Source organism: Fusarium proliferatum (assembly GCF_900067095.1).
Source record: "Fusarium proliferatum ET1 genome assembly, contig: FPRO_scaffold007, whole genome shotgun sequence".
NCBI classification, from domain to species: Eukaryota; Fungi; Ascomycota; class Sordariomycetes; order Hypocreales; family Nectriaceae; genus Fusarium; species Fusarium proliferatum.
In genome coordinates this window covers 2,386,092-2,406,113 of record NW_022194796.1, presented here as the reverse complement: position 1 = coordinate 2,406,113, position 20,022 = coordinate 2,386,092, and the positions used below count along the sequence as shown (strand labels likewise).

At 46.8% G+C, this 20,022-nt stretch overlaps 9 protein-coding genes across 9 annotated transcripts; 6 read left to right on the top strand and 3 right to left on the bottom strand.

Moving 5' to 3' along the window:
* Positions 1 to 397: 397 nt before the first annotated feature.
* Positions 398 to 1,597, bottom strand: FPRO_07355 (uncharacterized protein; the record flags this gene model as incomplete). Its single annotated transcript, XM_031218464.1, has 6 exons — positions 398 to 503; positions 570 to 743; positions 815 to 877; positions 943 to 1,082; positions 1,150 to 1,297; positions 1,353 to 1,597. 6 exons carry the CDS (start codon positions 1,595 to 1,597, stop codon positions 398 to 400), a joined length of 876 nt encoding a protein of 291 aa, XP_031084319.1.
* Positions 1,598 to 2,085: 488 nt separating this feature from the next.
* Positions 2,086 to 4,139, top strand: FPRO_07356 (uncharacterized protein; the record flags this gene model as incomplete). Its single annotated transcript, XM_031218463.1, has 11 exons — positions 2,086 to 2,280; positions 2,340 to 2,379; positions 2,434 to 2,493; positions 2,554 to 2,665; positions 2,729 to 2,988; positions 3,039 to 3,265; positions 3,324 to 3,369; positions 3,426 to 3,562; positions 3,620 to 3,733; positions 3,784 to 3,973; positions 4,036 to 4,139. 11 exons carry the CDS (start codon positions 2,086 to 2,088, stop codon positions 4,137 to 4,139), a joined length of 1,485 nt encoding a protein of 494 aa, XP_031084318.1.
* A 783-nt stretch (positions 4,140 to 4,922) lies between these two features.
* Positions 4,923 to 5,540, top strand: FPRO_07357 (uncharacterized protein; the record flags this gene model as incomplete). Its single annotated transcript, XM_031218462.1, has 1 exon — positions 4,923 to 5,540. The coding sequence occupies one exon, from the start codon at positions 4,923 to 4,925 to the stop codon at positions 5,538 to 5,540; it is 618 nt and encodes a 205-aa protein (XP_031084317.1).
* A 431-nt stretch (positions 5,541 to 5,971) lies between these two features.
* FPRO_07358 (uncharacterized protein) lies at positions 5,972 to 7,606 on the top strand (the record flags this gene model as incomplete). The annotated part of the gene is made up of 2 exons (XM_031218461.1): positions 5,972 to 6,629; positions 6,705 to 7,606. The coding sequence occupies 2 exons, from the start codon at positions 5,972 to 5,974 to the stop codon at positions 7,604 to 7,606; spliced, it is 1,560 nt and encodes a 519-aa protein (XP_031084316.1).
* A 2,510-nt stretch (positions 7,607 to 10,116) lies between these two features.
* On the top strand, positions 10,117 to 12,348 carry FPRO_07359 (uncharacterized protein; the record flags this gene model as incomplete). The annotated part of the gene is made up of 10 exons (XM_031234592.1): positions 10,117 to 10,369; positions 10,418 to 10,485; positions 10,540 to 10,711; positions 10,764 to 10,859; positions 10,907 to 11,169; positions 11,223 to 11,316; positions 11,364 to 11,538; positions 11,593 to 11,729; positions 11,780 to 12,032; positions 12,090 to 12,348. 10 exons carry the CDS (start codon positions 10,117 to 10,119, stop codon positions 12,346 to 12,348), a joined length of 1,770 nt encoding a protein of 589 aa, XP_031084315.1.
* Positions 12,349 to 12,517: 169 nt separating this feature from the next.
* On the bottom strand, positions 12,518 to 13,855 carry FPRO_07360 (putative molecular chaperone distantly related to HSP70-fold metalloproteases; the record flags this gene model as incomplete). The annotated part of the gene is made up of 1 exon (XM_031234591.1): positions 12,518 to 13,855. One exon carries the CDS (start codon positions 13,853 to 13,855, stop codon positions 12,518 to 12,520), a length of 1,338 nt encoding a protein of 445 aa, XP_031084314.1.
* A 670-nt stretch (positions 13,856 to 14,525) lies between these two features.
* On the top strand, positions 14,526 to 16,380 carry FPRO_07361 (uncharacterized protein; the record flags this gene model as incomplete). The annotated part of the gene is made up of 5 exons (XM_031234590.1): positions 14,526 to 14,616; positions 14,665 to 14,820; positions 14,877 to 15,255; positions 15,309 to 15,860; positions 15,909 to 16,380. 5 exons carry the CDS (start codon positions 14,526 to 14,528, stop codon positions 16,378 to 16,380), a joined length of 1,650 nt encoding a protein of 549 aa, XP_031084313.1.
* A 55-nt stretch (positions 16,381 to 16,435) lies between these two features.
* Positions 16,436 to 18,313, bottom strand: FPRO_07362 (uncharacterized protein; the record flags this gene model as incomplete). The annotated part of the gene is made up of 2 exons (XM_031234589.1): positions 16,436 to 17,419; positions 17,474 to 18,313. The coding sequence occupies 2 exons, from the start codon at positions 18,311 to 18,313 to the stop codon at positions 16,436 to 16,438; spliced, it is 1,824 nt and encodes a 607-aa protein (XP_031084312.1).
* A 400-nt stretch (positions 18,314 to 18,713) lies between these two features.
* On the top strand, positions 18,714 to 19,924 carry FPRO_07363 (uncharacterized protein; the record flags this gene model as incomplete). Its single annotated transcript, XM_031234588.1, is given in 3 exon segments — positions 18,714 to 18,717; position 18,758; positions 18,763 to 19,924. Coding segments are annotated over 3 exon segments (1,167 nt in total).
* Between the last annotated feature and the right edge of the window lie 98 nt (positions 19,925 to 20,022).

Sequence of the window (20,022 nt, the reverse complement as noted above, 5' to 3'; positions counted from 1 at the left end):
GAGCAAGGTCGACCAAGTGAAAATCGGGTTTATAAATCTAGAGAATAAGGTTTAATATGGACGTTCATCTTTCCTGGTACAAGGCTTTTCAGGATATCCTATTATCGACTGATTGGCTCGCCCACGGCTAAAGTATGAGACGCGCGATGTGAACATCAACTGTCTGGTCTATTAACTCGAACTTGTGTCAATCAAGACTATCCTCCTATTAATCTTGGAGGTAACGCTACAGGCGCAAACTTCTGACATATCCTTCTCGTAATATCCTTCTCAGAATACGAGGTCTGGTGCTGTCCATACGTTACAAATACATCCATCCATTGAGCGGCTACAAAGTCTTTTAATTGGTTTAATATCTTATGCGCGCATCCTTGCCTTCTCATGTCTTTTGCACGTTCTATACCTCGCTGTCTTGTATACGGGAGGAAATATCGCGAATCGATTCGAGCTGTCGTGACATGCCAGCTGCCAGCATCGATAGATCGCGGCCAGCCATGGTAAATCTAGGAACGGTTAACTATGCGAGATTTCAAGTATTAACATGACAGCCGCTATGATTCGGAACCTACCGTATGTTGGAATATTGCTGGACAAAGGTCTCTAGAAGATCTGGTCTCCCCTCTAAGCCACCAAGGCCGACAAAGACCTTGCGGCCATTGACACTGGCATTCTGAGCGGCTGTAGATATGGCGTCGATAGCCTTGCGAAATTCGACCGTATCGTATTGACCGGCGATGCCTAGACTATTCCGTGACTTGTCAGCTATCAAATTGTGACGTTCGCAGCGCACCAGGCACATCTTTGGGGGCCTTACTCCGTTGTCAAGTCCGCGCAACCGATAAAAAGAGCATCCACTCCTGGGATGGCTGCAATGGATCTGCGCAGTGAGGTATTAGCTTTAGACAACAAGTACCACGGTCAGTTGTGCAAGCGTAATCCTACTCTGCATTCGATACACCCTCGGCCGTCTCAATCATGGGCATAATCATGACATTATCATTGATAACCTGTGCAACAACCTGGTGCGGAATATGAGTCGTGTACTGTGTTATAGGCTGAGCCATGGTCAATGACCGGCGGCCCTGAGCATACATTTATATTAGCAACTTGTATCTGAGATGGCCTTGATGAACGATAGGACAAACTGACCAGCGGCGGATACTTTGCTGCATTAACACAGACTTGAGCCTCTTCAACATTGTTGACATGCGGTACTACTATGGCCTGAGCACCTGAATCAAGGCATCGAGATATCCATTGAGCTTCGCAAGTAGGCACGACAACCATGGGCGTGATTCTTAACAACTCAGTATCAGGTTCGAGATAGGGGAATAGCCCGTACTCAGACTTACCCGACGTTGAGGCAAGCGACAGAGATATCTCTCATAGTCTCAATACCAATCGGTGCATGCTCAAGGTTCATGAGTATAGCCGAGTATCCAGCTCGCTTCGCGATAAGAGGTATTTCGGTGGACGAGCAGAGTCGAAGACCGAACGATGTGGCGATCTGATTGTTCATCATGACCTGTTTTACCAGGTTACTCCGGCAGATCTCCCGTGCCTCGGCCAACTCGTCTTTGATCTGGTTGAGCAACATGGTCGCGTAATGTCTTTCGTCTTGGGTGGAAATGAGGATTGGATTGATTGAGAAAGAGTCAATGTCAAAGACAAAAACCAAAGCAGAGACAAACACTGAACGCACCGGCCTAGTTAGTACGCGGAGATTGATCGGCAACATCGGAGGCGGGTTTGCCGAAGATTAGGTCCATCGGCCCCCGTCGGAGACGACGCCGATAGATTAATCGGCGCCACATTTTAAGCGTCACCTTATTTATCTCGTTATCATGAGATAGGGAAGATTGCGGGGGAAATGTTGGAGATAGCGCATCTAACTCCACTCATGCATTGATGGATGGACCTTGGTTTCCTGGGGTATATGAACCCTGGGTTTAGCAGTCAAGCCGTAGTCTTCCCATTCCTACATATTCACCTCCTCCACTGTGTTGAAATATCTCAATCAATCTCTGCAACCTACCTGCAGACAGTTTCATAGCTATGGAAGGCGAAAAAAAGACCGAGGTCAAGATGACTCAGGAGCCTACGAGCGGCAGCCGTGCTAGCGTCTTGGTATGTGAAGATGCGCAGCCTACGCCCACTTCGCCCTTCAAAAGATTCCTCTATCATCTTTGGGACAACGACCAGCATCTCAAGAGCCCCGAAGAGCGAAAGTTGGTCAGGAAGCTAGACTTTGGCATTCTGATCTGTGCAACTCTTGGCTGGGTACGTATTGCTCTCAGCAGTCACTGCAAAGATATTCGAACTAATAGCCATACGCGTAGTGGATGAAGTACATTGACCAGAATAACATTGTCAATGCTTGTGAGTTGCCTATCTGGAGATGGTTCAATGGCAGTTTTTCTGACTATTTCATAGACGTCAGCGGCATGAAGGAAGATCTGGACATTCAGGGCAATGAGTATACGTATATGCTCAGTAAGTGACAACACGTATCATTATGCCATGGAAGCAATGGTACGAGCTAACCTGTCTTAGTGTGTTACACCATCGCCTTTGCCATAATGCAGATCCCCTCCAACGCCATCGCTCTCAAGATCAGACCCCGAATCTGCATCGTTGTCTGCGAGTTGGGATGGACTATCTTTACGTATGTACTGCACAGCCCAGATCTGTCTGCTCCCTTACGCTGACGCGTTATGCACTCGGACAGCTTTGCCCAAGCAGCCGCCACCAGCTCAAATCAGATGTACGCCTTCCGCTTCATGATCGGATTATTCGAGTCCGGCTTCTCCCCTATCATCATCTTCCTCCTCGGCTCTTGGTACAATAAAGCAGAGCTGGCCAAGAGAATGGCCATCTGGCACATCACGGGCTTCTTCGGATCAGCCACTTCGGGCTTCCTCCAAGCTGCGGTTCACAGGACCCTTGATGGTAGCCTTGGTCTCGCTGGATGGCGTTGGATGTATATCAGTAAGACGTGTTGCACGAGATGCGACGTGAAACTTGGCTGACATTAATAGTTTGCGGCTGCATGTCTCTCCCAGTTGCTCTCTCTGTGTGGTGGTTCCTCCCTGATCTGCCTCACAACACCAAGGCCTGGTATATCACAGAGGAGGAGAAGCAGATCGCCCTACGACGCTCTGCTACTCAAGGAAAGGTCCAGGTGACTGGCAAGTTAGACCTAGCCCTTGCCAAGCGTATGTTTGGCAGCTGGCGATGGTGGGTGCTCTGTGCTACATATATTCTGGTCAGTATCTTTATGTCTTTGACTCCAACACATTCGCGCAGCTAACTTCTACGTGTAGTATGGAAACAGTTGCCAGGCGGCGCCTTATTTTGCCATCTACCTTAGTATGCCCTATCTACGCTTCAATAGTGGTTTCATGAACTTACTGGTGCCTATCTAGGAGAGTCTGGATACAGTGTTACTCAACGCAATATTATTCCCGGCTGCGCTAATCTCGTTTCGATGGTCACTGACTTCACCTGGAGCTTTATGTCTGACTACACCAGAAACCGTGTTGGGTGGATGGTTGGCCCCATTGTGAGTACCCCGGTTCTCCCTTCCTCTGAGACTATGACTGATGTGTCTTTACAATAGCTGTGTACAACCGTTGTCAGCTCCGCTATTCTCACAGCATGGCCCCCATCTGATACTGCTCGGGTGGTCGCTTTCTTCTTTGCTGCAGGAGGTTTCGTCACTGGAGTAACTTGGGTAAGCATAGACAAGAACTTATTAAATTATCCACTGACTCATCCTCACAGACCTGGGCAAACGAGATTAATGTCGGAAATGCCGAGGAGCGCGCACTTACCATCTCCAGCATGAACGGTCTTTTCTATGCCACCAACTCCTTTCTTCCCATCCTTATCTTCCCCCAGACTATGGCCCCCAAGTTCGAGAGGGGTTTCCCATCGGTTCTTTCCTTTGCTCTCGGCGCATGCGGCTTGATGTGTAAGCAATAACCTGTCAAATCACAAGGTAAGGTTGCGAGATGCTAATCATTTACATAACAGTACTTGCAGACTTTTTGCATAAGCGAGAGCTACGTCTTGAGTCTGAAAGATCTTCTGCTGCTATCCCTGTAGAAGAGCTTGAGTATAAGATGGAGGACAAATAGAAGTAGATGAGAAGTGAGATTTGGCAGCGTTGTCTTATCATCCATCTGTTCAAGCAACAAGATTCGACACAGACCTATGATTAGGACTAAGCCAGGTATCAGATAGAGAGTTTCCCTCTTGATGCCTGAACTATATCTCAGTGACTTGAGTCAAGGTGGTGCATCAATAAGAAAACCTACATCCTTTTGTCACATTTGTCAAAACCTTATTGACCATCCATCACGTGCTCCCGGTGTTATCATGACACGCAAGCATTTAGGCAACCTGGCGTGCTCTGAACGTTCCCCTGCCGCTTTTCCATCGCATGTCAGACTTTATGTCTTACTTTGATTCTTCCATCCTTCATCCTAAGTATCACTCAAAACAAAGCCACCATGTTTCGCACGACCCGGCAGCTCTTTTTCATCTTGGCGATCACGATTATTAGTAGCCTTGCCGCCATGCCGTTAGTATCATTCGTGCGTGACCTAAGATCATGCAGCGATCTCGAGGCTTCTGGAGTAGCGTTCGTCTTGACTCCTGACCACGGGTAAGCCTATTGACCCTCACAGTATCGTGCTTCAACAGTCGACTGAGTAGTAACCCTCGAGATAACCGCGGCGATCTTCTTCGAAAATGGCTCGTCTGTAGCTGTTGCAAGGGTCGAAGGGACTCAACCCTATAAAGATCTCATGCTCCGACAAAACACGGTATTGACAACAACCGGCAATCCGAGCAATTTAAGAAGACCAGTTTCTCAGCTCTGGAGCCTCAAAGAAAGGTTCTGGGAGCAGCCAAGAACCATGGAAGACATCGATAAATCCGCAGTGGAGCCGGTACTAAGAGGTCTCAAGGCAGCGGTTGAGGCATATCTTGGCAACTCTATATGTTTTGTTAAAGTCGCTTTCTCTCCAAGAGACATGAACAATGGCTACCTCGCTGATGTTGTTGCTGGAGCAGTCCGACGGAGTGGGCTTGTAGAAGTCTGGGCTGAACGACCTACAGCTCCTGTACTTGCTCTTTTTAGCAAATGGTTGGACGAAGGCGATTTTGGTCTCCCTGGAAGTCTCGTTCTTGTCATCGATAAAAGTGAATATGGTTTCCAACTCGCTTTGATCTACCAGGAAGAAGGCTTGGCAGATGTTTTCCGCCACAATTATCATCTCTATACTGGAACAGAAAATGCTACTGATAGGGCGTCATCGTTCCAACAAACCCTCGAGGACATTATCAAGCCACCGTTCAACTACAAATTTTACGGTATAAAAGTTCCACAGAATATCAAGGACCTTGTAATCTACGGTGATAACATCTGGAACCCTGACTTTCGAAGCACTCTCGATGCAACTCTCGACGCACGTCTCATTCACGGTGCATACCAACGTCAGCCAGTCTACGCTCCTGCTAGAGGACTTGCTTGAAGCGTGTTTCATCGACTAAATGATCCCGCATCTCCTGTCAGAAAGACAGCTCCGTTTGGTTGTTGCTGGAAATCTAGAGGGAAGGGTTGCCCAAAATATTATGCCTTGCCACTACACGTATGTTTCATTGGAGAGATAAAGAACGTACCGAAAGTATCTAAAAGCAGAATTGCGTTAATTGAGCAGCATTGATTATCTGAGCCTAATATAGGTCATCTGGTGGACATAGTTGCAGCTTATTGAAGTACTTGATGAGCTCATATACACGTAATAGTGGCGTTACGATGTCGATCTTGAGACCAAGAAGAGCAAGTCATCACGCGACACAGCCCTACAACTACTGGCTAACTTAAAATGCGCGATCTCCAAGATTGGGGTATGGCGGTGAGTCTTTGGCCCTTGATTTCGACACCATTGCAGCCGCTCCGTTCATGAGAATGTGGTCCTACGTCCAGCGCCGACAGATCGCCAACCAAGTAAGATTGAACCACCAAAATCACATCGAATCAATCGAGTATGCTAGACCTCGTCTTCGAAAACGGTCATTTTCATCCCGCAACAACACAGGAACCTCTGGAGAAGTAAGCCAACAAGAGCCTAGCGAGAGTCACTTTCTAGTCCAAAGCACATGCGAAGATGATCCTCTGAATCCATTGAACTGGCCGCGATCATCAAGAGCGAAGAATATCTTCGTCATCTGCTTTCTGGTATTCACGCAATGCTGGGCTGGCTCTGCAATCTCGATGGGGAATTCCATGGCCAGTCAAGAGTTTGGTGTTGGTCAAATCGCCGAGAATCTCTCCACAGCCATGTTTCTCTTCGGTGTCGGAACCGGGGCGTTATTCGTTGGACCCATATCCGAAACTGTTGGAAGAAATCCTACTTACTTGGTGGTTACTGCGTTCTATCTTTGCTTCCTTCTTGGATCGGCTATGACACCGACGTTTGGTGGGCAAGTTGTCTGTCGATATCTCGTGGGTTTATGCGCTAGCGCAACGTTAACGATTAATGGGGCGAGTGTGAATGACCAGTTCAGGCCAGTCAAGAGAGCATTGGTGTTTCCAATTGTTGCTTGGGCCAATGTGGCGGGTGAGTAAATCTCCATGTGCAGAGGCTGAAGCATGATTGTTAACATCCATATTGCCCCGGTGATTGCACCCATAGCAAGCGGCTGGATTGTCTCCAACCCGAAGCTCGGTTGGAGATGGACAGAATGGACTACTCTGATGATTTCTGGAGCTGCCTTTGTAGTGGCCGTACTATTCCTCCCCGAGACATACTTTCCGCTGATTCTATCATGGAAAGCGAAAGAGCTTCGTCGCGTTACAGGCGATCAACGATACACATCGCAACATGAGCAGAAGCATTCATTCTGGAAGCAAATGAGAGAAACGCTCCCGCTACCAGCAACCTTTTTCCGAAATGAACCGGTCATCATCGTGCTAGGTCTCTACCTCGTCTTGCTGTATATTCTGCTCTTCAGTTTCCTATCAGGCTTTGACTACATCTTCAAAGAGACGTACAAACTCGAGCCTGGATACCAAGGCTCATGCTTCGCTGCCATCGCTACGGGGGCCACGGCCTTCGTTCTTTGTGGACCTGGACTCTACGAGTGGGCAAGACAACATACCGAACGAGTTCGAGGAGCATCTATACAGCCAGAGTTCAGGCTCTGGCCAGCGATTGTGACAGCTCCATTCCTGCCCATCGCACTATTTTGGCTGGGCTGGACCAACTATTCCACAGTCTCCATCTGGAGCGGACTTGGGGCGTGCTTCTTGTTCGGGATTGTGCTGACATCCATCTATGTCAGCAGCTATGAATATATCACTGATAGCTACGGTGAGCATTCCGCTATAGCTTTGGGTAGTATCACCATGTCCCGCTACCTGATCGCTGGCGGAATGGTCATGGCTGCGCGGCCGATGTATGAAGGTATTGGAGTCCATTGGACGATGACAGTTCTAGGGTGCGTAGCAATGTTGCTTACGCCAGCGCCGATTCTGTTCTGGAAGCACGGTCCTCAGCTAAGGCGCAGAAGTCCATACGCAACTACTGATGTATAAGACTGCTGTCATCTTAGAGCCTTTCAATTCATTAATAATAGCAGCAAAAGAACATTGGATTGCAAAAGAGTGTTTACTTGAGATTGTAAACGTGCCTCTGTACGAGCTGCTATTACTTGACAACATTCTAATCAGCCCCTCTACTACAAACCTCATTCGACCTCAAACTCAACTGGATCAGTGTGACTAATCTAATCAGCTGACCAGTCGGATCTTCGCACCCTTCTTTTGGAGAACACTGACCAGGGGGCGACATTACATCCTCCTTCCTTCCATAGCGCCACCACTAAACCTCCTCATTATCCCGTACTTTGAGTTGATGCTTGTGGCCGGGCTTAACGGCTCTGTCGCCTTCGAGGGCAAAAGATCGAAGGAGCATGTGGGTGATGATGATAGGCTTTTCTGGCTCCAAAGAAAGGAAGTACTCGTCGTCATGGCCACCGAGTCATGACTAGACTGTGGTCTTTAGACCTTTCGTAGTCTCGAGCTGGAGCGGCAAACCAGTCGTGAGATCCGTACAGATAAAAGTCATACGGCGCTGGGCAAGTCCAAGATTGAAGAAGCTTTGCCATGTGAATATAGTGATAGGTTCAAAAGCGTGCAAGGTTGCGATGATAGCGATGGTGGCACTGGGAGGTGATACAGAGCCTCTCGTGAATGTAGGAGGATGGATGGGGAGGCTCACCGAGATTTCTGGGGGGTTGGGTGTTTTATTGGACATGTTATAGAGGAAAAGGGCAAACGGACAGAACTGGGTAATGCAGCTAGGGGTAATACGTGACTCTCCTGTTGCTTAGTGGTGATATAGTGACTCAGATGCCCATAGCCTACATAGCCTGAGGCTGCCATGACATCATTTATGGTTCCAACTGACACCCCGAGTTGGCGGCCAGGACATAAACAAGCTTAAAGGCCACTTATAAAGGGAGAGGAGAAACATACAAATGTATATCGTTAATAATGTAGTGGCATTAATATCATACCAGAAGTTTTAAAGCTTATCTAACCTCCTAGTCTTATAAATACTACAGCTTGTTTTTCTATATTAACAATATAGCCTTAGGGCCAAGGCTGGCATCTAGCTATTATAGTCTCTAAACTATTATATTTCTTTCTATAAATTAGGGTCTTAAATATAGGAATTAGTAAAGCGATTTATAGTCTGTAAACCTAACATTAATATAAATATTATATATTAAATAATAAGTATAAAATATTAAATAATAACTATGAAATATTAGCTAAAGATATCTTTACATTGAAGTAGGAAATTTATAAAGTAACTTTATAACTCCTTTATTTATATTTATATTATATAAATTTATATATATTTACCTTTATAAGTTAAAAGAGCTATATCTATAAACTATTTAAAAATAAAACCTTAATATATATTTTATTTTTTTATACTTATAAAGATATTATATATATCCTAAACTTAAAGCCTATTCTAATAAAATATCTTTTATTAATTTATATATTAACTATTATGTTATTAATAAATTTATAGATACTTAAATCTACGTAGCTCTTTCTCTTATCTGGGGATAAGAAATTGTGTAGCCAAGGACAGGAGATAGAGAAGCTTGTTTTTTATTAATAATGGATGGGCCGACTTAACCGTAAGATGGACGAATCATGGGAGGTTGTTTTGTGGGATTGCCATGGTGGGCCACTGTCGCCATACTTCGCCATCGCCCATGGTAGAACGCCATCGGCTATAGCCAACCAACACCCGCGATCAACCCTTGATAAGCCCCTTTCTGTTTTGAGAAACGAACATGAATCGTTATACGAAGGACAAGTCTGGCATTCTCTTGGATTTAATTGGCTTCTAGTTCGCCGAACTTCTGACGGGGTATTCGCGAACCCGGGGTTAGCTGAATGGGTGAACCTAAGCATACTGTCTCTGCAGGCAGAGCTGCAAGAATTTCTTGGGCTATGTAGATAATAGAGGATGCGAAAGTACTGTGCTATATATAATCAAGTATAACAGCTGCATCATTGTCAATAACGCTTCACAGCTCTGGTAGTATTTTCAGTGCCTCCATTGGACTAAAGACTTTTAATCTTACTCAACTTCGTGAAACCGTTCTCTGCCAATGCAGTCATTGTGGGCTCGGATCCTACGCGTGGAGTAGCCATTATCTACATGCCTAAGTAGTTGTTGGTTCAACTTTGATATGGCCAGCTTTCGTCATAGTTGAGAGGTCTTTCGTGATGAATCACCCTGTTTTTCGTCCACTCCTCCCACATCCCGCCGAAATATGCCATATTTCTTGCAGATTTCGAATCGATTGTTAGCTAAGAATTGAGACATTATTGGTCGAGAACGCCCGATCGTTCCGCTGTCGGCAATAGAGGAAGGCATCGTATGTAAATGTTTGAACTATATAGCCAAATGTTCATTCCCAATATCTTGGCTCTATCATAGCACCAAACATTTTCATAGACTTAACTTCTTTGGCCTAGGTTCATGTCCATTTCCATTTAGTTGCAGATTGACCACTATGGTCTCCTGGAGACAACCATTCAGTGGCCGCGGTGACGCGGCTGTTGCGACCGCTAGCAACGATGGAGAATTCTCTGACGGAAGCTTGAAATATGTAGGAGAGACAGGTGGCAACAGCAACGCTGTTACGTATCAGGAAGCCACTGGAGCGCCTGTCGAGCATGAGTCGCCTTTGGGCTACGATGTTGGGCCATTCACTATCGTCTTGATCAATGTCACTATGATGATTGGTACTGGCATCTACTCTACACGTATGTTCCCATCATGACTACTCGAACAGTATCGCTGAAACTTTCTAGCCTCTGCAATCTTACACGGCACCGGTTCGGTTGGCCTCATGTTCATCTATTGGACTTTGGGTTATTTGGTAAGGATCCCGTTACCCACTGAGGCCAAGAACTTGATCTAACATCGTTCTCAGCTTTGCATTGCATCAGGTGCAGTCTACCTGGAATTTACCGCATACTTTCCTAGTCGATCGGGCTCCGAGGTTGTCTTCCTCGAACAAGCGTTCCCACGACCTACCTGGTTTTTCCCAACCACCTTTGCTGTGCAGAGCGTCCTCTTGTCATTCGGCAGTAGCAATGCTGTTGGTAGGCAGAAAATAAGTCTCCTTGGAGATATCAAAACTAACCCTTAAAACAGTCCTGGCAACCTACCTCTTTCGGTGCTCCACCAAAGAACCTAGTAACTGGGAGATCAAAGGTGTAGCCCTCGCTGGATACACCGTGGCATGCTTGTGTAAGTGGGCTTTCTCATTGGCATGCGACTATACTTACTCGTTGCAGGTCTGGTGTTCAACACCAAATACGCCTACTGGTTCCAGAATGCGATCGGTGTTGTCAAGATTCTCACACTCATATTTATCATTATTACCGGATTCGTTGTTCTAGGTGGGCATACCGACGTCGAAGACCCCAAGGCCAATTTCCGAAACGCATTCGAAGGCACAGGCTCAGCTAGTGCATACGGTCTCACCAATGCACTATATCGAATCATTTTCTCTTATGGTGGATACAATAACGCTTTCAACCTCGCTAACGAAGTCAAGGTATGCTCAGAGTATTATTGTATCATTGACACCACACTGACTGCTTGCTCTAGAACCCTGTCCAGTCCCTCAAGAAATATGCTTTTGCTGCATTGACGACGGTATATGTTCTTTATATGTTCGCCAATGTCGCTTGGCTTTCAGCAGGTACAGTAATCAGCCCCAGCCTCTTCGACTTATACTGATAGTCATAGTGCCAAAGGAAGAGCTCGAAAGTTCCGGTCTGACAGCAGCAAGCTTGTTCTTCGGTAATGTGCTCGGAAATAGTGGAGCAGTGCGAGGTCTCAACTTCCTTATTGCTTTGAGTGCCTTTGGAAACATCATGGCCGTCATTGTTGGATTGTCCCGACGACTTCGAGAATGTGGAAGGTTTGTCTACTTAGAAGCGATGGTAAGGATGAACAAACTAACACACGTCCATAGACAAGGTGTCCTTCCGTGGACTCCCTTTTGGGTTTCTACCAAGCCATTTGGAACACCCCTCGGACCTTATTTCACGACTTGGGCTATCACTGCCCTTATGATTCTTGCCATCCCATCTGGCGATGCCTTCAACTTCGGTACGCCATCTCGTCTCTGTTCAGATGTAAAAGTGGCTGACCGATATTAGTGAGCGACCTCGGTGTCTACCCGGGTGCGGCTTTCAATCTTGCCATGGCCGTGGGACTCTACGTTGTGCGCTGGCGCCGTAAGCGTGCAAACCTACCTGCCCCCGAGTTCAAGGCTTGGCATATTCTTGTCATTTTCAATATTCTCGTTCAGTTGTTTGTGATCGTTATGCCTTGGTATCCTCCCGAGGGTGGAATGTACGCCGGCGATGTCAGTTTCTGGTACGCCACATACGTCGTGACAGGTATCGGAATGTGAGTTCATGAACCCCTATCAATACCTTGGTTGGCCACAGCTAACAAATTCTATAGCCTCATTGCATGTGCTTTGTACTACTATTTCTGGGCATTCCTGCTGCCAAAATGGAAGGGCTATAAGCTGCGATCAGAAGCCGTCATTCTGGATAATGGTGTCCAAAGTCATGAAATCAGAAAAGTTCCTATTGGTGAGCTGGACGAGTGGGAAGCGACGCATGATGTTGCCGGTCGTCTTCGTCAATCCACGGTACTACAGTCTGAAGGTCCTGAGAAAGTGTCTCCTCGATCCAGTGATTCTGAGACCAAGGTCTGATAGATTGTTGCTATTTATTTAGATACGCACCTGCCCTTTCGGATTATACCAAGATGTCTTATCTTAATGCTATCATGAAGGAGGATTTACGGTAGAGGCTAATGTAAGTTAATCTTAACATATATAAAACTTTCGATATAAGTCTATCAGATAAGGCAACAAAAAGAGTCTATTGCTTTATAGTACTAAAGACTTGACCGCCAACATAATTAACAAGCTCTTTAACAGGTGGCAGATACTCCAAATCACCCCCAAAGCTCATTCCCTTCTTCAAGAGTTTGCGATAGTTTTTGCCTGGGCTTACCTTGCCAAGGATATACTCTCTTCTGGTCTCGACGCGTGAAGGAACAGGGATACTTCGCCCGACCACAGCCTCCATCCCCTGCCAGGCAAATGTGATAGCTTCCTTGGCATCTGATGGGATACCAGCCTCGTCAAGCATGGTGATTCTAGTGTCAGGGAAGGCGTTCTGCATATACTCTATGATGTTGGGGTTTCGCGCTCCGCCGCCGCACATGTATATTTCTGCTAGCGGACCGTACTGGGTTGGCATGTATCTCTTGTAGTGCTGCACAATAGCCTGAGCGGTAATACGCGTGATGGTGGCCACAATATCATTTGGGGACATTCCCTTCTCGAGGCCGTGATCGATTAAGTTGTGTGCAATCGTATCTCTGAAGACTTCCCTACCCGTCGTCTTGGGCGGATCGAGAGCAAAGTAGGGATGAGTTTGCAGGAACTCATCGACCATCTGCTGGTCCACCTCTCCAGCTCGACCCATTTCACCGTCTTTGTCGTACTCCTTCTCGCCATCTGTAAAGAACCGCACCGCCGCATCGATAAAAACATTGCCAGGTCCAGTATCAAAGTCAAAGAATTCAGTATTCAATGCACCATCGACATCAGGCGGGATGAAACAAACATTTGCAATGCCGCCAATGTTTTGGCAGGCTCGAAACTTGGTGGGGTGGTGAAGAAGCAGAGAGTCGAAGAAGCCGATGAGAGGAGCTCCCTGACGACCAGCGGCCTGATCCGAGACACGGAAATCAGTAACCGTAGTAATTCCAGTTCTAGAAGCAATAAAGCAACCCTCTGCCATGGTCAAGGCAGATTTGGTTTGCCCCTTCTCCGGGATACTGAGCAACCAGATGGTCTGGCCATGAGAGCCGATGGCATCAATGGATGACAGTGGAATACCGTGTTTCTGTGAGAATTGCATAACAGCATCTGAGAATGTCTCGCCAAGCAGGACATTAACCTCTGATAGTTCCTCGGGTGTGGTATTGTTGTGGAGGATCATGCGCATCACCCTTTTCTTGATGGTCTGTTCAAGAGGAATCTCGTCGTACTTCAAGAGCTCGAGATGCATCGGTGCATTTGGTGAGGCTTGACGAAAGCGACACAAGGCGCAATCAATACCGTCCATGGACGTGCCAGAGTTTAAGCCCAACACGGTAATGTCCAGAGGCGCGTGAGCGGCCGGGACAAGACCTTCAGTAGATCCCATGGTGAAGATTCTGTAATATGAACGAAATAATTTTGAGAGCCTGATCGACGGCGTATAGTTTGAAAGTAGAAGGCAAGGCTATTTATCCAATCCTTCAATGTCTGAGCCACCTCCAGAATCTGGGGTAGTTCCGGAGAGGTGGTTTCGCCTGTCATACCTCGCCTAAGCGGTTAAAAGCTTAAACTGTTAAGTGGTTAAGCGGGCCTTTTAGCCCTTGTTTTAAGGGCCACGAGTTTAAGCATTTAAGCGTGGACCTCTCAGGGGTATGGAATGTAATATCCATAGCGGAGACATTGTGGGTATAGTACTGCCATCGTCATCAGCACGTAACTTGCGGTCTCAGATGAACCAATAAGAGGTCATAAGGGTTTATTCCGCAGTGGGGCGAGATACAGCTCAAACGGCGGAAGCTCACATTTGATATCCCTGCGGACTATACCAGACGCCCCCCGCAAAATTTGTGATTCGACCTGGGGAATCACGGGGAATTAGCTTCGAGGTTAGTCACTCGAAACATTTCCTCGGTTCTTAGACAACCTCTTCTTTAATCATGTTACGAAGGTATAAATCTCGCTGATTCCACTTCATGCCTGGAACTCAGGACACTATTCATCAATCATCCCATCAGTACCGCAAAGATACGAACGTCCGAGCTTCTGCATTCTACACTATGATCAACTTTCACGTCTGGAGGCATGTGCCTGGCAAGGCGTTGTTGTTTCTTATTAACCTTGTCGCTTCAACAGCCTTGATCTTTGAAGGTGAGTTAGCCACAATTGTTGTGAGACGAACCAACTGACATAACATAGGGTATAACCAAGGTGTGCTGGGGACTGTGAGCGAGACCCCTGGCTTCATCGATATGGCTGGCATTGGCTCCAATGGAGTTGTAACCAACTCAACCAAACAAGGCGGTCTTGCAGCAGCTTACTACTTTGGAGGCATGTGGGGTTGTTTCACAGGTGGTTAGTCAATTAGACGTGCCTTGAACAAGTCGGGAACGTACTAATCACGGTTATAGGATGGGTTGGGGACAAGATTGGCCGCAAGCGCGGTGTCTTGGTCGGCACGCTCTTCGGCATTCTCGGTGCTGCTCTCATGGCGGGCAGTATCAACTCCAACATGTTCCTCTGCGCTCGAATTATCGCTGGTCTGGGGATTGGCTTTCTTAATGCCATCGTACCTCCTTGGGTCAGCGAACTGTCCGAAGCCCATGATCGTGGCTCTAGCTTCTCTCTGGTATTTGTTTCCAACTATCTAGGCATCGCAATCGCATACTGGCTCAACTTTGGTCTTCGCAACGCCAACACGGAGTTCCGTTGGCGCTTTCCGCTCGCCTGGATGGCCATTCCTCTTATCATTGTGGACATTGCTCTCCCATTCCTGCCCGAGTCTCCTAGGTATGTTTCTGCCGTAACTGAACCTTGAAGAACTTGTATACTGACAATACCAGATGGCTCATAGCAAACGGCAGAAGAGAAGAGGCTGTCGATATCCTCTGCAAACTTCGAGGCGACCTGACTCGAGACACACCCAAAATAGCTACCGAGCTTGCACAAATCGACTCAATTGTCGAAGCCACCCACAACCGTCGTAATGAGCTCCTCAACATAGCACTCGGCGGTCGATATTCCGGCAACCTCCATCTTGGAAGGCGAGCAGTCATGGGCTTTGCGCTTCAGTGGATCCAGCAATGGACCGGCATACTGGCTATTGCTGCTTGGGCCGGTACCCTGTTCAACCTCGCTGGTTTTGATACACACAAATCTATCTGGTTGGCTGGACTTGCCAACACTTTTGGCATCCCGGGAACTATAGCGGCGTCTTTTGTGATCGATCGAATTGGTCGCATCAAATCCTTGATGGTGTCTTTCGTCACTCAAGGTATCGCACTGTCCCTTGTTGCTGCCTTTATAAAGACCTCCCAAGACATGGCTGCTACAGATTCTGAGAAGTCTCAGCAGCTTGGTACTGCCGCGGCATCATTTGTCTTCGTCTATATCTGGTAAGGCACATTGCGAAAATCGTAGTTATTTTTGCTAACTTAATTCAGGTTCTTCACCATGTTCAACATCATTCCATGCTGGATCTATGGAACCGAAATCTGGCCCCAGGAGATTCGCGCCAAAGGTTATAGTTTCACAATCTTCGGTTGGGCATGTGGTTGTGGCATGACTCAATTCGTCATTCCCATCATGCTTCAGAGGCTCGGCTGGGCTACCTACATTTTTTTCGGGGCCATGAATGTCGTTGCTATGCCTCTTGTCTGGTTCTTCTTCCCCGAAGTATCTAAAAAGTCTCTCGAGGAGATTAACCTCTTGTTCACAAGCAACAGTCTCCTCGTGTCTAAGAACATGGAGGAATATGAGAGGCGCTTGGCTGAAGCTGGTGGAGACGTCGCAGTAGCCTCGAGACAGTTGCTTGATGAGGTCGATGGATATGTTCAGCAGGTTCGTGGCACTGAGAAGGATTTGGAGAACTGCGGAAATGGCACGATTGAGCAGCAAGATGTTGTCGATGGTTAGCTTGTTGTTATGCGAGATTGCACCTCGTAGCTGAAAACTCTTTAACACTAAAAAATCAGTTCAAGTTGAAGTTCCACGTTAGGTCCCCAAGAAGATCTCCATATTCTGGAAACGTCCAGTCCAATGCACCATCTGGTATGATCTCCTGATAGCTTTGGGCTATTTGGCTGTCCAGTACCGATTCTTCCATCATGCCTCCAGATGCTGTCGGGACCGCGGCTGATGGGGAAATCTGTCGCTGTCTAGTCATGTACTCATCAATCCGAGAAACCTGTGATCGGAGCTTCTCGCTCGCACTGGTGCTGTGGTGGATGACCTCCAGGTTCTCTAACAGCATCGCCATTGAGAGCATTACTCCCCGTACACGAGTATAGTCGGCCTCGCTGAGCGGCTCTTCCAACACATTACCTAAAATTGATCCAATGCCCCCAAGATGGTGGAGTAGCGGGGTGCTGATAGACAGCAGATAAGCAATCGGTATAGAGACAAATGCTTCGACGACTTCGCTGGCGATCTGGCAACGCTGTTCGATACTGGTCCCGCTACCAGCGGAGAGGACAATGCGCAGTAGTTGAAATGTGGCAGTGATATTCGCGGCCTGAAACCCGAAACGATCTTTCTTGACGTTACAGACCATTTGGGGCGTTTTTTTGAAGCAATCCGGCAAGTTGACGTACATTTGAAGGACGCTCTCGCGAACTGATGCTTTGGTAGCAGTAAAGTCCTCCTCAAACATCCCTACCAAGAAGGAATTTGTGGTTTGTCGCCTTCTGTAGCCACGGAGCCGCGTCAAGGCATGTTCGAGGACGCGATACAGGTCTGTGATGAAATTCCACCCTGATAGCCAGCACTCCTCTCGTCCTGCAAAAGACTGACTGTCGTTTCCGGGTGTTGGATCCTGTGCTGTTATTCCGTTATCGCCGATCATGTCATCGTCAACTTCTGTTGGATAGGCTACTTCAGATTGGCACTCGCTACATCGAATGATGCCACCCCAAACCACTGCCGTGTAGATGTCGAGTGTATACATAGACCAAAACTGAAATTATTGTTAGCTTACTTGTCGCCGGAACGATGATTTGGCATGTCGGACCAATCTTCTCCTCTCCTCTCGTTCCACGACATCAATATTGCGTGGCCAATTGGCCTCATTATGTAATCCATCCATTGCCACCAGTGTGTGATACAAGCCAAGATGGTGGTGCATGTCGCGCGTTTTTCCATTTTGAATAGCTGCAATGGCAAGAATTGCGTGCGCTCGAAGGATGTGTATGTTTGACTCTGTCGCGAGCTCCAGGAGCTGTTTCTTGGCCTCATCGTAGAACAATTCTGGTTGTATCTTATGTAGTGACTCGAGGTCCCATTTGGGGTTCGTTACTGACCCGTCTCGTATGCGACCACTGACCAGGGCACAAAGAGCCATCGTGACAGAAAAGATGGATTTCTCGCTTGTGTACTCGGCTCGAGAGATTCTTCTAACGAACGTTGGCTGGTGAAAGAACGGGAATATTGGGTAAACGATCTCGAAATAGATCTCAACTAGGTCCATGATGCTGGCTTGACTGGCAATATATGATGCCTCCCATTGCTTGTCGTGAACAGAGACGGCTCGCGGCCTGGGTACGCATCTCACATCATGGGATGGAGGGCTACTTTCTTGGGCCAGTCCAGCATTCGCAGCGTTAAGAGGCGGGCGCGCAGGGTCTTCTGGGTAGTCCTTATGATCTGTTGATTCACCCCGAGGCTTTGTCCCGCGTCGACGTGGTGTTCGATGATAGGTGCATTCTTGTGCAAAGTCTTTGCAGTTTTGACATCCCTGGTTGTCGCTTGATGGCCGGCATCTAATGCTGCGTTGATGACAGTAGTCGCACGCTTGTGTAATGCGCCTACGCCTAGTATTTGACTTCTTGGGTGCTTTATTGCCAATTGCCATAGTGCTCTATCAATTCAGGTACAGAAGCAAAATAATTTGTTCTCGATAGCTAAAACCTTGAGGCAAAATTAGGTTAACTAAAATAATGAGGTCATGTGATAGAAAGTGCTAAGCTGATTTCAGTATTATGTACATAATAAGCGAGCAAGAGAGTTAAGTAAGACAAACTGCATAATAAACACAGTATATTTTATAAGTTAGAGTTTTAATGCTTTAATAAAATAGCTAAAGATATAGCAAAGTAATTTAATAATAATATAGCTTATTAAATAATATAATACGTTTAAAATTATGTTATTTATTTTATATAATATAATAAGTTTTATATATAATACATTTTGTAATTTAAATAAGCTTTCAAGTTTATAGCAATAATATAATTAATACACATACTAACTAAATGAGTAATTAAATTTAAAGCATTTAATATTAATAAACTAACAGAGTAGCTCGACGCACTCGAAGAAAAGATCCGACAAGAAAGATCCTTATTTTGCCAACTTTCAACAGCCTCTATCGACTAATGAACTGAAGAGACTGGCCAACAAGGGGCCTATTGTATCATTTAATGTTAGCCACATCAGAAGCGATGCTTTTGTTGTTACGCAAACGGGCATCACGCCTGTTTCATTACCTGATTTGAAAGAAGAAGACCTGAACAACGCCAAACTCTTCCTAGAGAAGCCCATTGTGATCCATGGGAGCCTGAATACTAAGAACGCGAGGAACAGATCCATGCTGCGCATTCTGAAATGGCTATGGGATGTTGCAGTGCATCCAGTTATAGAAGCTCTAGACATCCATCAGTCACCGAATGGTAGGAAACTACCATGCATATGGTGGACTTCGAGTGGCCTTATGGCACTGATGCCTATCCACGCCGCTGGAGACCACACTTCAGACGGTACTCCGAACCTGTTGGATTTCGCCATCCCATCATACACCACGATACTGGGGGCGCTCGCATATGCCCGCGAGACTATATGTAAACCGCTACGAGGCACAGATTATCGATTCGCGTTCATAGCGTCTCCAAATAAGGCGAAAAAAGAGAGAGAATTGAAAGTTGAAGAGTCAGCGAGAGAGCTTAATGACTTGGTTCAACAGCACTGCAAGACCAGGCTTCTCATAGGCCCAACTAAGAGTGAGACTCTTGAAGTTCTCGAAGCATGTAATGCCATGTTCTTCGGATGCCACGGTCAATCGATGTCAACGCAACCTTGCGAGAGCTATCTCAAACTAGGCGCCGACGCTGACTCACACCTGATGATCCAGGAAATTCAGGGCTCGCGACACCGGGACGCCCAGTTTGCGTACCTATCTGCGTGCTCAACTGCAAACCTATCAGTTAGACATCTTGTAGACGGGGTAGTCCATATCGCCGGGGCATTTTCATTATTGGGGTTTCTGCCAGTCGTGGGGACGTTTTGGGAGGCTAAGGATATCAAGGCCAGAGTAGTTGCTAAGCGATTTTACGAGGAGCTAATGCTTCAGGACTGTGAGGATGAGGATTGTGTTGCAAGGGCTTACCATACAGCGGTAATGGAGATGAGGGGAAGTAAAATTCAGGATCCGTTGGCTTGGGCTACTTTCGCTCACTTGGGGGCGTGATGAAAATTGATGAGATTATTTAATTATGTTCCTAAATGCATTTCAATTGTATTAACTAGACTATAATATACGACATCGCGTTTCTGAAAGCATCGCTA